General features: G+C 46.7%; 1 protein-coding gene across 1 annotated transcript; it reads right to left on the reverse strand.

Moving 5' to 3' along the window:
* Positions 1–6,598: 6,598 nt before the first annotated feature.
* On the reverse strand, positions 6,599–12,096 carry LOC136577317 (cytochrome c oxidase subunit 6A, mitochondrial-like). The gene is made up of 3 exons (XM_066577191.1): positions 11,956–12,096; positions 9,310–9,452; positions 6,599–6,769 (listed from the first exon to the last, which is right to left on the reverse strand). Exons 1-3 carry the CDS (start codon positions 12,038–12,040, stop codon positions 6,674–6,676), a joined length of 324 nt encoding a protein of 107 aa, XP_066433288.1. The 5' UTR covers positions 12,041–12,096; the 3' UTR covers positions 6,599–6,673.
* Positions 12,097–12,566: the final 470 nt, after the last annotated feature.

A 12,566-nucleotide genomic window follows, 5' to 3' on the forward strand; every position in this document is an offset into this window, starting at 1 on the left:
AAGTCCCACGTAAATGTGTTGGGATGGATCAGCCACACCCCTCCCAATAAATCATCTCCCCCCTTTTTCTTCTTCTTTCTTTTTTTAAAGTGCAGACAGCAAAAAGTCCCTAAACTTCTGCACAAGCAGGGCTTGCCTAAAACTTTGTAATTCCTGCAGTGGATATAAAAAGTCTATTAAAATGTTAAAATGCCCGTATTTTGTCATGTTAAAAAAAAGCAATTTTCCTTTGGTCTTTTCATCAATTTTTGAGGACCGTCACATTCTTAGTAATGTCACTGTGGTACCAAATGTAGTCGTCTTGCTGACGTCCTCGCCGTGCTTTATGGTATATGTGATGTCTTGAAGATGTTTTGGCCTCCTTCTCCTGACTAAAGGCCCATTTACACGGAACGATGATCACTCAAAAATTGTACAATCGTTTGAGCAATCATCGCTGCGTCTAAACGCGCGGCCATCATGCACTGCTAGCTGATCGTTAAATTCAGGCTAACTTAAAAGTCGTCCTTTGGTCTTATCAGCAGTTCTCCGCAGGGAGTGCTGATAGCATTGTTTTCCATTGGAGAACAAAGGAACTGAAAGCAGATAAGAGCCCTCAGGCTATTAACTGCTTTCAGCTAAAGGCTTCATTTGCACACTAAATTGCTATTAAGTAGCTGAGTCGCTACTTAATAGTTTATGCAAAATGATCGCTCAAAGCTTTCACTAAGCTGTCGTTTGAGCGATCATCTGCTGGTGTAAATGGGCCTTAATACCTTCCAACATCCCTTTGATGTGCTTTATATGGGGGACCCAGAATCCCTGTAAATACTGGCATGGTAGTACTGACTACTATCAGGAGCTTATATGGGATTGGCTAATTCAGAACACAACCCCACCCCCAAATATAATTGATTTTAGTTTTCTTATTTTTAATTTTTCCAGTTTGTTTTTCAAAGGAATTGTACAAATAATGGGTCAAAATTAAAGGGGAAATACATCTGAAATGATTAACATGACAAACACATGGCCTTGTAATAGGGTTTAGACATCTTATATCCGCTGTATACGCCATGCTGAGCATAATCTCCTGTAATGCAACTAGGGACGCTCAAAGAGGAGTTCTGTAAGTAAGGAAACCTGACTTCGCTAAGAGCAAATTGAAAAAGGGGTTTACTTTAAGGAGATGATATTGCAAGTGTGGATTCACAAGTCCTCTACCCATTAACCCCTTAGTGACGGCCCCATACTGCTTATAAGTCCTGCTACCTCCCTCCATACATCGCGGGTGTCAGCTGTCACCTGCGGGCAACAGCCCCGACACGCCACTCGGCCAATCAGGGCTGTGAACCCTTTAAATACTGCTGTCTATTCTGACAGCGGCATTTAAATCCCCCGAACGATGTCCCATACGTGCGCCCCCCATGGCAGCCGAGGGCCTTTTGAAAGGCCCCAGGGCTGTCTTGGCAGTATGCCTATCAAGCCGTCCCCGTGCGGTGCCTTGATAGACTTGCCTGTCAGAATGCAGTAGGATATAATGCTATAGCATTATATCATACAGCAGGAGTGATCAAAGCAACACTAGTTGTGGTCCCCCTTGGGGACTAAAAGAAAATGTAAAAATAAAAACAATAAAGTTTTACTAATTGTTAAAAAAAAAAATGTAATAAAAGTAAAAAAAACAACCTTTTGCCATGTTTACAATAAAAGAATCTAAATAATAAAGCAAAAATACGTATTTGGTACCGCTGCGTCTGTAAAAGTGCAATCTTTCAATGTAATACATTATTTACTCTGCATGGTGAATGTCATCCGTAAAAAAAAAAAAAAGAATGCCAGAAATGCGCTTTTTCAGTCACCCTGTCTCAAATAAAAAAATGTAATAAAAAGCCATCAAAAAATCGTATTTATTCAAAAATGGTACCAGTGGAAATGACGGGACGTACCGCACAAAATGAGCCCTAACACAGTAATGTCGGCAGAAAATTTTAAACGGTATTGCGCGCAGAAAATGGAGACAGAAAATAATTTTAAAAAAATTAAATATTTAAAAAAAAAAATACAAGTAGTACAGCAAAAAAAACTATAAAAGTTTGATATCGTAATAATCGTACTGACCCATAGAATAAAGTTATCCTGTCATTTTTGCTGCAGTTTGTGTGCCGTAGTAACAGGATGTACCGAAAGATGGCGGAATGTCATTTTTTTTCCATTTCTCTCCACTTGGAATTTAAAAAAAAGTTTTTTAGTACATTATATGGTACATTAAATCGTACCATTGAAAAATAAGCTCTTAGGAGTGTAAATAAGGCGCTGCAGTCACATTATCAATGTTCATAAATAGACCTAAATAAAAACCAATAGGTGAGCACACACTAGTACAGAGCAACTCTAGACAGACTTCATACTACATCATTTGCCTGAAACGTCGCTACATTGTATCCCTGCAGCTGGAGTTGTCTGATACATTTTTACCATTTTTGCATTTTGCTCACCTATTTTACTTTTAGTTTAGTTTACGGACTGCAGAAAACTCTGTTCATGTGTCCACTATTACAGAAATACTGACCAAGAATGGTGATCATGGAAGGACCCCAAGAAGGAACCTGCTGCTAGCCAAAAATAACACTGTGGCTATCTCAAGTACACCGAGACCACCTGGATGTCCCACAGTGCTTCTGGGAAATGTTCAGTGGACGGATGAGCCAAAGGGCACGTTCATACCAAAAGGGCACAATGTAGAGGAAGAATAACACTGCATAGCAACACCAAGCTTTAGCCAACTGTGAAGCCTGGTGGAAGAGACATCAAGGTTTGGGGCTTTAGTGCAGGGGGTATCATGGTTTGTGTACAATGATGGAGGAGGAACTGGGCTTTACGGTTATGGTGGGGAGGGCATCATTGCTTGGATGCCTTGTGATTATTGAGAGAAGAATGAATTCTAAGGCCGCCTGCACACGGGCGGAAATCCCGCGGCGGGATTTCCCACGGGATTTCCGCCACTGAAAGCCTGCATAGGAGTGCATTACAATACGCACTCCTATGCAATCGGCAAACAAACCGCGGCATGTCCTATTTCTGTGCGGGGCTCGCAGAGCCTTGCACAGAAACGTCACTCACCCGGCCGCCGGCTCCGGTCTGCGCATGCGCCGGCTGCCCGTCAGCCGGCACATGAAAGAGCAGGGGCCGCCGGGCGCGGGTGAGTACGCGCTCGTCCCTGTAGGCGCTCGGGTCGGGTCCCGCGGCGAGGATTCTCGCCGCCGGATCCGACCCGCCCGTCTGCAGGCGGCCTAAGGTCTATAGGATACATCTTACAGAGTGATGTAAAGGCAGCTGTCCAGGACCTCAAGCTGAAGAGATGATCAGTGATGCAACAAGGGAACGACCCAAAGCAGACAAGTAATGAATTAGAGAGTAGTAGGAAGGAAGATTTGTGTTCTGGAATGGCCAAGTCAAAGTGCTTACCATAACTCTATGGAGATGCTGTGACATGTCCTGAAGAGGGATGTGCATATAAGGCATCCCAGAAATACTGATGAACTGAAATGGATTTGCAGGGTGAAAGGGTCCAGAATTCCTCCTCAACATTATGTCAATCTTATTGGCAGCTACAGGAAATGTTTGGTGGGGGTGACTGATGCTAAAGGGAAATTTACATGATCTAATCTTGCAAGATATACCTGCGGGAAGGAACAGGCAGCTGAAGCCGGACAAAGGTGGGACTGCTCTTTTTCATTTAAACTCAACTGTACTTTAACCTGATACGGTAGTAGGAGAACAACCGCTTCCCTGATCTGCTCACAGCTTAGCTCTCGCCACATCCTGCTGTTTGTCTTATTCTGGGTGTGTGATGGATAACCACAAAAACAATGAAATTAAAAAACATCCTAATCCCACCTCTGGGAGCAGAAGAGCACATCCCCAGGATTCCAGATACAGGTGGGCACTCCGCGGTCAGCCTATCTGACAGTTTGCCAGATCGCCGCGGTCCCGCTTGTCTTCTGCATACCCCGCTTGGAGAGCTCAGCTGTAGAGGGCCACCACGTAAACTGATATTAACCCCTTCACTGCTTAGATTAAATATTGCCAGTTAAAATTTTGAAATTTACGTAGAAACTATGATTGGTGGCACCGAAATTCAGCTGCGCAATGTGGGCAGGAAGGGCGGGGAAGAGCTAGGTTGGACATTTGTACTAGGACCCCATGAGCATTTAGCTGCACCCATGGCACATTGTATACAGCGATATCACATACTATAGAATTTCATTATCTACAGTGATCTCATCATTAACAGTCACCTCACAGCATATCACAGGACTGTATGCTTAGGTTCCTTCTCTTCAGCCTCTGGGGGTGATACAGACACTGCACAGGACCGTGGCCGCATCCAGGAACTCTGTATAGAACAATAGGGTCTGAAATTAGACATCAAACTGCTGAGCGGATGTGGAGAGACCCCCCACTGAGCCCAAGGAGGGGGAGGGGGCGCAGCACTCACACCTGTGGAAATGCATAACACCCCATTTATCACCAGGGGTCACTGGTAGCCACCCCATTTATCAGGTAGTTTTGTGAAGAGCGATGCAGTAGGCAAATGCTTCTGCCAGTAATGTGATTGTCAGGCCTGCTGGAAGATGGTACAGTGAGTAAATGTACCTATAAGTTATGTCAGGCAGACTGGGACATGGCTCAGTGGGTAAATTATCCTATCAGTATTGTAGCCGTCATGATTTCCAGGAAGCAATGTAGTGGGTAAATGTTCCTAGCAGTAATGTGACTGTCAAATCTGTTGCGAAGCAATGCAGTAGGTAAATTATTCTAATCTGATCGTTAGGTGTGCTGTGCAGTGGTGCAGTGAGTAAGTGATCCGAGCAGTAAGGTACCTGTTAGGTCTGCTGTGAGACAGTGCAGTGAGTAAATGTTCCTTCTAGTAAGATTATCATGAGTTCTGCTGGAAAGCGGTGCAGTTAATAAATGTTTCTACTAGTAATGTGACAGTCAGGTTTGCTGTTGGGGAGGGGTGTAGTAGATAAATACTTCTACCAGAAGGTGATGTTAGTTCTGCTGGGGAGTAGTGCAGTGAGGAAACTCCATGTGTTAGCTCAATATATCTTGCATGTAATAGGTGATATTGCATCGATTACTGTGATCGCTCCTATCAGTAACGCGGCGGCACGGATTCATTTTACATCTGGACATTCTGTGTCATCTTTCTCCAAGGTCTTAACCACTTCTTGCTGACTAACTCCAAAAGTACATTGGGGAGGGGCAGGTGCTCTATGTTGTGGTCACATCCAGCAGGTGTCTGGAGATCTCTTCTCGCTGTGGTTTGGGTGGAGACAATTTCAATTTTATATTCTCTGCACGTAAATCACGGAGGTCACAACACCTACACAGATTCACAATGACGTCTAGAGAAGCATACTACTGTCTAATCCCTAACCTTTCGTGTACCACCCTCTAAACCCCAACCTTTCGTGTACCACCCTCTAAACCCCAACCTTTCGTGTACCACCCTCTAATCCCCAACCTTTCGTGTACCACCCTCTAAATCCCAACCTTTCGTGTACCACCCTCTAATCCCCAACCTTTTGTGTACCACCCTCTAATCCCCAACCTTTCGTGTACCACCCTCTAATCCCCAACCTTTCATGTACCACCCTCTAAACCCCAACCTTTCGTGTACCACCCTCTAATCCCCAACCTTTCATGTACCACCCTCTAAACCCCAACCTTTCGTGTACCACCCTCTAAACCCCAACCTTTCGTGTACCACCCTCTAATCCCCAACCTTTCGTGTACCACCCTCTAAACCCCAACCTTTCGTGTACCACCCTCTAATCCCCAACCTTTTGTGTACCACCCTCTAATCCCCAACCTTTCGTGTACCACCCTCTAATCCCCAACCTTTCATGTACCACCCTCTAAACCCCAACCTTTCGTGTACCACCCTCTAAACCCCAACCTTTCGTGTACCACCCTCTAAACCCCAACCTTTCGTGTACCACCCTCTAATCCCCAACCTTTCGTGTACCACCCTCTAAACCCCAACCTTTCGTGTACCACCCTCTAATCCCCAACCTTTTGTGTACCACCCTCTAATCCCCAACCTTTTGTGTACCACCCTCTAATCCCCAACCTTTCGTGTACCACCGTCTAATCCCCGTGTAAATTTGAGATACTATTAACTCTAGTCCATGTCCTTCCAGAGGACCATTGATATCCCCCTCTGTCTAATGAGAGTTTGGAGGTAGTGTGGTTCCCCGGCCAGAGCCTGGAGATACCCATCTACCTGTAATCACAGACCCTTGATGCAAAAACAGAAATGTCCCTTTGTTGCTGAGCCTGGAGAAACCTGCATATAATCCAGACTATCTGATGGGCCTCCATCCACATGAGAAAGGCTTCTTCAGGCCCTTGTGATGTCTTGGACAGGTGTGAGGTAGGTATCTTCTGGCCCTTGTTGTGAGGCAGATACCTTCAGGATTGGGATGAGAGTGAGGTAGGTATCTCCAGGTTTCAGGAGTGTCTCTGGAGGTTCCCAGAGTGTAGGGTAAGATTGGTGCCTTTACCTTCAGAATTACATTGGTTTGGTGAATGTCCACACTGCAAAGCCGAAGGCAGCAAATCACTGTTTATTTCACATCATTGTTTCTACTGGGGGTCATTACATGATCCACATTATCCTGAGACATCAGTGCTTGTGGTCCGTCTCTTCATATCCAGAGGGCAAAGGGTTGGTATGTGGGTTATGAAAGAGTGTGTGATTCCCATCACCCCAAGGAAATTTCTGGAGGAAAAGAAATTGGGAGTCATGAAGAGAAAAGTAAAAGCACAAAGATGACTTGATGCTGAAGAACCTGACATGGAGACCGCGCATAGAGGGCATCTAATATAACCAAATACTCAAACAAAATGGAAACTGTGATGGGGCAAGGAAAGGAGACAATCTCCACCACAATGTGTATGAGGTCAACTTCACCCATATGAATAGTCTGCTCTAGAGTAAAACACTTACATACTTTATAGTGGAGGTTCTGTGATAAGATCTGCTCCTCAAATACAGTACATTATGGTGGAGGACATTTATGTGGTCCTGCTCCTCACATACAGGACATTATAGTGGAGGTTCTGTGAGTGGATCTGCTCCTCACATACAGTACATTATGGTGGAGGACATTTATGTGGTCCTGCTCCTCAAATACAGTACATTATAGTGGAGGTTCTATGAGTGGATCTGCTCCTCACATACAGTACATTATGGTGGAGGACATTTATGTGGTCCTGCTCCTCAAATACAGTACATTATAGTGGAGGTTCTGTGAGTGGATCTGCTCCTCACATACAGTACATTATGGTAGAGGACATTTATGTGGTCCTGCTCCTCACATAGAGTACATTATGGGCGAGGACCTTTACGTGGTCCTGGTCGTCAGATACACTGGACAATCACTGCATTACGAACAGCTAGTGCGTAGCATCTTGTGATTAGTAACGTGATACCATGCAATGGCTCCATTATCTGCTCTCGGGTAATATGCTGACCTCTCCACTGCGCAGCAGAAGGTAACATTTGGCAGTCGAGGGTAAACATGATGACTTGAGTGACTTTGACCACGGGCAGATTGTTGGTGCCTGGAGATGTGGTGCCAGTATTTCTGAAACAGTCACACTTGGTGGCTGTTCCTGAGCCACAGTATGAAAAGTATACCAAGACTGGTTAAACCATGGGCAGACATCCAACAGAAGATCACACAGTGGCAGGCCATGTGTGGTTGAACCTAGAGGCAAGTGTCGGATGGCACGTCTGGCATCTCAGCAACAATGTGCCGCAGTGAACTAACTGACCCAGCAGTACAATAGCGGAAAAGTTAGAACAATATTGCATACTTTGCATCGATTGTGGTTCAATAGCCAGAGACCAACAAGGTGTCCCTGATGACCCGCATCAATGCCAACCATGCCTCACATGGGATCAGGAAAAAAATTAATGGACCTTAGATACATGGCAGAAGGTCATCTGGAGTAACAAGTCTCATTTCATATTGAACCATATGGATGATCAGGTCCACATCTGTCGTAAACAGCATAAAGCCATATCTCAGCGGTTCAACATGCAGGTGGTGGTGGTGGGGTGGTGGTGTCCTAAGACGGTTGGCCATTGTACCATAATCCTTGCATAGTGAACATTACAGGGATCTTTTAGATAACCATCGGCACCCATATCTTCAGAAAGTCTTCCCTGACCACAATGCCATCTTTCAACAGGACAATGCTCCACGTCATCGTGCTTGGAGAACACAATACTGAATTCTCCACACTGCCAGCCTCCCCAAACTGTAACCCCATTGAGCATAGTTGGGATCTGCTGAAAAGTGCTATAAGACCTGCTCTTGCTTATCAGCAAAATGTAAAGGAACTAGTGGAGCTTATGCAGGGGGCATGGGGTCCATTGAGTATGGAGGATGTTGCCTGACATCTGAAAGCCTTGATCACCCAAAAAGGTGGACCAACCAACCCATTATTAAGTCGGTGTTCCTAATACAGCAATTGCTCAGTCTACATTATAGTGAAGGTCCTGTGTGAGGCTCTGCTCCTTACATACATTATGATAGTGTGGGTGTCATATTCATGCCTCCCGACCATCCCAGATTCTGTGGGACAGTCCCAGGCAGCAGGAGGCATGGCCCGCCTCCCCCTGACATGGAAAAAAACATATTATACTCACCTTCTCCGCTGCCCTCCCTTCCGATCCAGCTGATCTCCCTGCAGCTGGTCACATGCTTCTGCAATCCCTGGTGTTAGCACATCTGTGGTCAGTGATTGGTTGCAGCTGTCATGTGCCATGAAGCACATGACAGGCAGTTGGGACTGAAGCCAGGGTAGATCAGCGGGGTTCAGAGGGACAGCAAGAGGAGAAGGTGAGGTGACTGAAGCACCTAAATAGGGGTCACTATTACTACTGGGGCTGCTAATGGGGGCACTATTATGATTGGGGCCACTAAGACCATATATATATATATATATATATATATATATATATATATGGCAGATAATGAGTTGCGCCCAAGATCCTTGTGTTGTGTGATTTGCGAGACAATGCACATTGCAAGTCCTATTCTCATGTGAGGGGGTCAATGAAGGGCAGTATTACGAGATACAGGGGGCGTGGCTTAATGTGAAAGGGGTGTGGACTGTCATAACAATCTGCCACGGTGCTTTTATATTTGTCCCTCCTATCACTGCTCAAAAGTAGGGAACTATGAGAATATTGCATCTCTAGCACAGTGGATCCACCATACTACCCCAGTGTAACGACCCTGGACTCACCTTGGTACGGATGCGCAGGTGATCGTAGGCCCGGAATTCCGGTGACTTTTGTGGGTGATTCTGTTCACGGAGCCAGGCATTCAGCATAGAGACCCCCACAACTGGTAAGGCCACAAAGAAGGTTAGGATCTTCCATGTGCGATCTGATGGACAGAGAAGTCAGAGCTAATATCGCATACTCTGCAGGGATTGCAGCATGTTGGTGGGTGCCTGCTTCAAACCCCCTTGTTGATCCAGAGGAAGGCGAAAACCCCCCAACGAGGCAGATGCCAATTTAGCTCATTTGGAGGAGATATGGCAGTCAGAATAATCCCCGGATCAACATTTGAGTTCCCATCTGACTCCAAGACCCGGATCAACAACTCCGCTGGTCACCTAATGTCTATATCCAGTAATATCATAGCGCTCTAGAAAGACGTCTAGTCTCCTCTTAAACTCCTCAATGGATTTTGCCATCACCACATCCTCAGGCAGAAAGTTCCACAGTCTCACTGCTTTTACAGTAAAGAACCCCCTTCTGTGTTTGTGATGAAACCTGCTTTCTTCTAGACGTAGCGGATGCCCTCTTGTTGCAGTCGCAGTCCTGGCTATAAACAGATCATGGGAGAGATCCTTGTATCGTCCCCTCATGTAGTTATACATGGTTATTTGGTCGCCCCTTAGCCGTCTTTTTTCCAGGGTGAATAATCCTAATTTTGATGCCTCTCTGGGTATTCCAGTCCTCTCCTTCTGTTTATTAATTTAGTCCCCCTTCTTTGGACCTCCTCAAGCACGGTAACATCTTTCCTGAGCACCGGTGACCAGAACTGTACGCAGTATTCCATGTGGGGCCTGACAAGTGCCTTATATAGTGGGAGGATAATGTTCTCGTCCTTCGCCCCTATACCTCTTTAATGCACACCAAGACTTTATGTGTTTGTGTGGTGCCCGCAGGGTATCCATATATTATTGTGTCTCCCACTATCCTGGCACGAGAGACTTGGGGTGACCTGCGGGCAGATGTGGCGAGGATGGGGGGCTGCAGGAACAATGGCGGATGGACTGAAGCTGCTGATCTGGCTTTGCACCAAGTTCTGGTTTTAGCTGCCGGAAAAAGATAATAATGACCACAAGTCTCTGTGAGGTGCAGGGCCCAGGGCCACAGAGAAGACACCAGCAACCGCAATCTATTACTCCCTGGTATCAGGCGGAGGAGAGGCTGACTTTAGGAGAAGTGATTTCACTCTATTGCTCCCCCTTATCAGCCATTACTGCACCTGCTGGCCCCAGGTAACCCATACCCCCTAATCACTGCACTTGCTGCCCCCAGGTACCGTGCACCCCCTAATCACTGCACTTGCTGCCCCCAGGTACTACGTACCCTCCAATTACAGCACTTGCTGCCTCCAGGTACGCTGGGAGAGGCTGACTATGGAACAGAGGTATATAATATTTACTACCTGCTATCAGGCTAGTGAGAGGAGGACTGTAGGATAGGTGAATATGCGCTATTGCTCGCAGTTGACAGCCATGTCAGACATGTGAATATTATCTATTGCTCCCATGTATTATAACTTTGCTCAGAGAACATGAATTTGGTTTGTTTTCGTACAGGTAGAAGGATCACATCCTCTACCTAGAAAGTGGGAATAATGCCTTAATGAGTGCAGTGATTAGAGGGTCTGAAATAACAGGGGCAGCACGTACAATGTGTAGGGGCTATGCTAATCAGGGAGTACAAGGTTACTAGGTGAAGAGATTGGAAGTTACAGTGTACCTAAGGGCAGCGAGTGCAGTTATTAGAGGGTGCAGGGTGCCTGGGGGTAGCAGGTGCTGTAATTAGGGGGCACACGGTACCTGGGGGCAGCAAGTGCTGTAATTGGAGGGTACAGGGTACCTGGGGGCAGCACGTGCTGTAATTGGAGGTTACATGGTACCTGGGGGCAACAAGTGCTGTAATTGGAGGGTACGTAGTACCTGGGGGCAGCAAGTGCAGTGATTAGGGGGTGCACGGTACCAGAGAGCCACAGTTGCAGTGATTAGAGGGTATGGGTTACCGGGGCCAGCAGGTGCAGTAATTAGGGGGTACAAGGTCCCTGAGGGCAGCGAATGCAGTGATTGGAGGTTACAGTGCACTTAGACACAACAGAGGCAGTGATTAGGAGGTACGGGCTACCTGGAGGCAGTGGGTGCAGTGGGTGCAGTGAGTGCAGTTATTAGAGGGTACAGGGTACCTGGGAGCCGCAGGTGCAGTGATTAAGTGGTACAGGGTACCTGTGGGCAGAAGGTGCAGTAATTAGAGGGCACAGGGTACCTGGAGGCAGCAGGTGCAGTAATTCGGAGGTATGGATTACCTGGGGCCAGCAGGTGCAGTGATTAGGGGGTACACTGTATCTGGAGGCTTTGGGTGCTGTGTTTAGAGGGTATGGGCTACATGGGGTCAGCAGGTACAATGATTAAGGGGATACAGGGTACCTAGAGGCAGGGGGTGCAGTGATTAGGGGGTTCAGGGTACCTGGGGGCATTGGGTTCTGTGTGAGGAGGATGCAGGGTCTGGATGTGAGAGGTAAGAGAAAGAAGTTAGTGCAGCATCTGGAGTGAATGGGGTCATTTTTGGGGAATATGAAGTTCATGGAAGACATTGGGGTCCCCTTGACTCTTACTTACCACTTCCAGCCTTGTGTCCATGGGCTTCTGTAGCCATGTGTCTTCTGAATATCTGAAGAGTCAGTTGAGCCCCTAGATTTGCCATTGTGTCCTCCTGTCGAGCTTGTTGGGGTCTCAATGTGCAGCGTCTGTGAAGGTCACTGTGAGTAAATAACCCAACCCAGGGGCCGGGTATAAATGTCTTGGGCTTCGGCCAGTTCCTCAGCTGTGGCTGTCACTCACCCATCATTCTCTGGCCTGTGCGGACACTCCGTCTCCGGTGACCATACTGTTTGCGTACATCACAGCACAGCATGGCTCAGGCTCCTTACTGACATCTGTGAGGGTCTTCAGGGCTTATGAGGCCCCTTCAGTGTCTGCTTCATACCGGCTCTCCCATGAAGGTCCTGAGGAGACATCTCCAGCATAGCTTGACCCCAAGCCCTGGGGGCAATAACATATGTCATCCTTTATAGATCTAGTACAGCATAATGTCCTCATGTACAGCACCCTCATGGCAGTGGCAGTGGACCATTTGTGGCTCTGTGCAGGTGGCTACATTGTTGGGGTGCGTCTGGTGGGTTCTGTGTTCTGGGAGCTATATGAAATGTTAATGAGAAGCTGGCAGATAG

Source organism: Eleutherodactylus coqui, chromosome 8, assembly GCF_035609145.1.
Source record: "Eleutherodactylus coqui strain aEleCoq1 chromosome 8, aEleCoq1.hap1, whole genome shotgun sequence".
Taxonomy (NCBI): domain Eukaryota; kingdom Metazoa; phylum Chordata; class Amphibia; order Anura; family Eleutherodactylidae; genus Eleutherodactylus; species Eleutherodactylus coqui.

Coding starts and splice junctions, on each gene's coding strand:
- LOC136577317 (XM_066577191.1), bottom strand. CDS start 12,040: ATGGCAAATCTAGGGGCTCAACTGACTCTTCAGATATTCAGAAGACAC. Junction 9,453..11,955: donor TGGACACAAGGCTGGAAGTG/GTAAGTAAGAGT, acceptor TCTGTCCATCAG/ATCGCACATGGAAGATCCTA. Junction 6,770..9,309: donor ACCTGCGCATCCGTACCAAG/GTGAGTCCAGGG, acceptor CTTTTCCTCCAG/AAATTTCCTTGGGGTGATGG.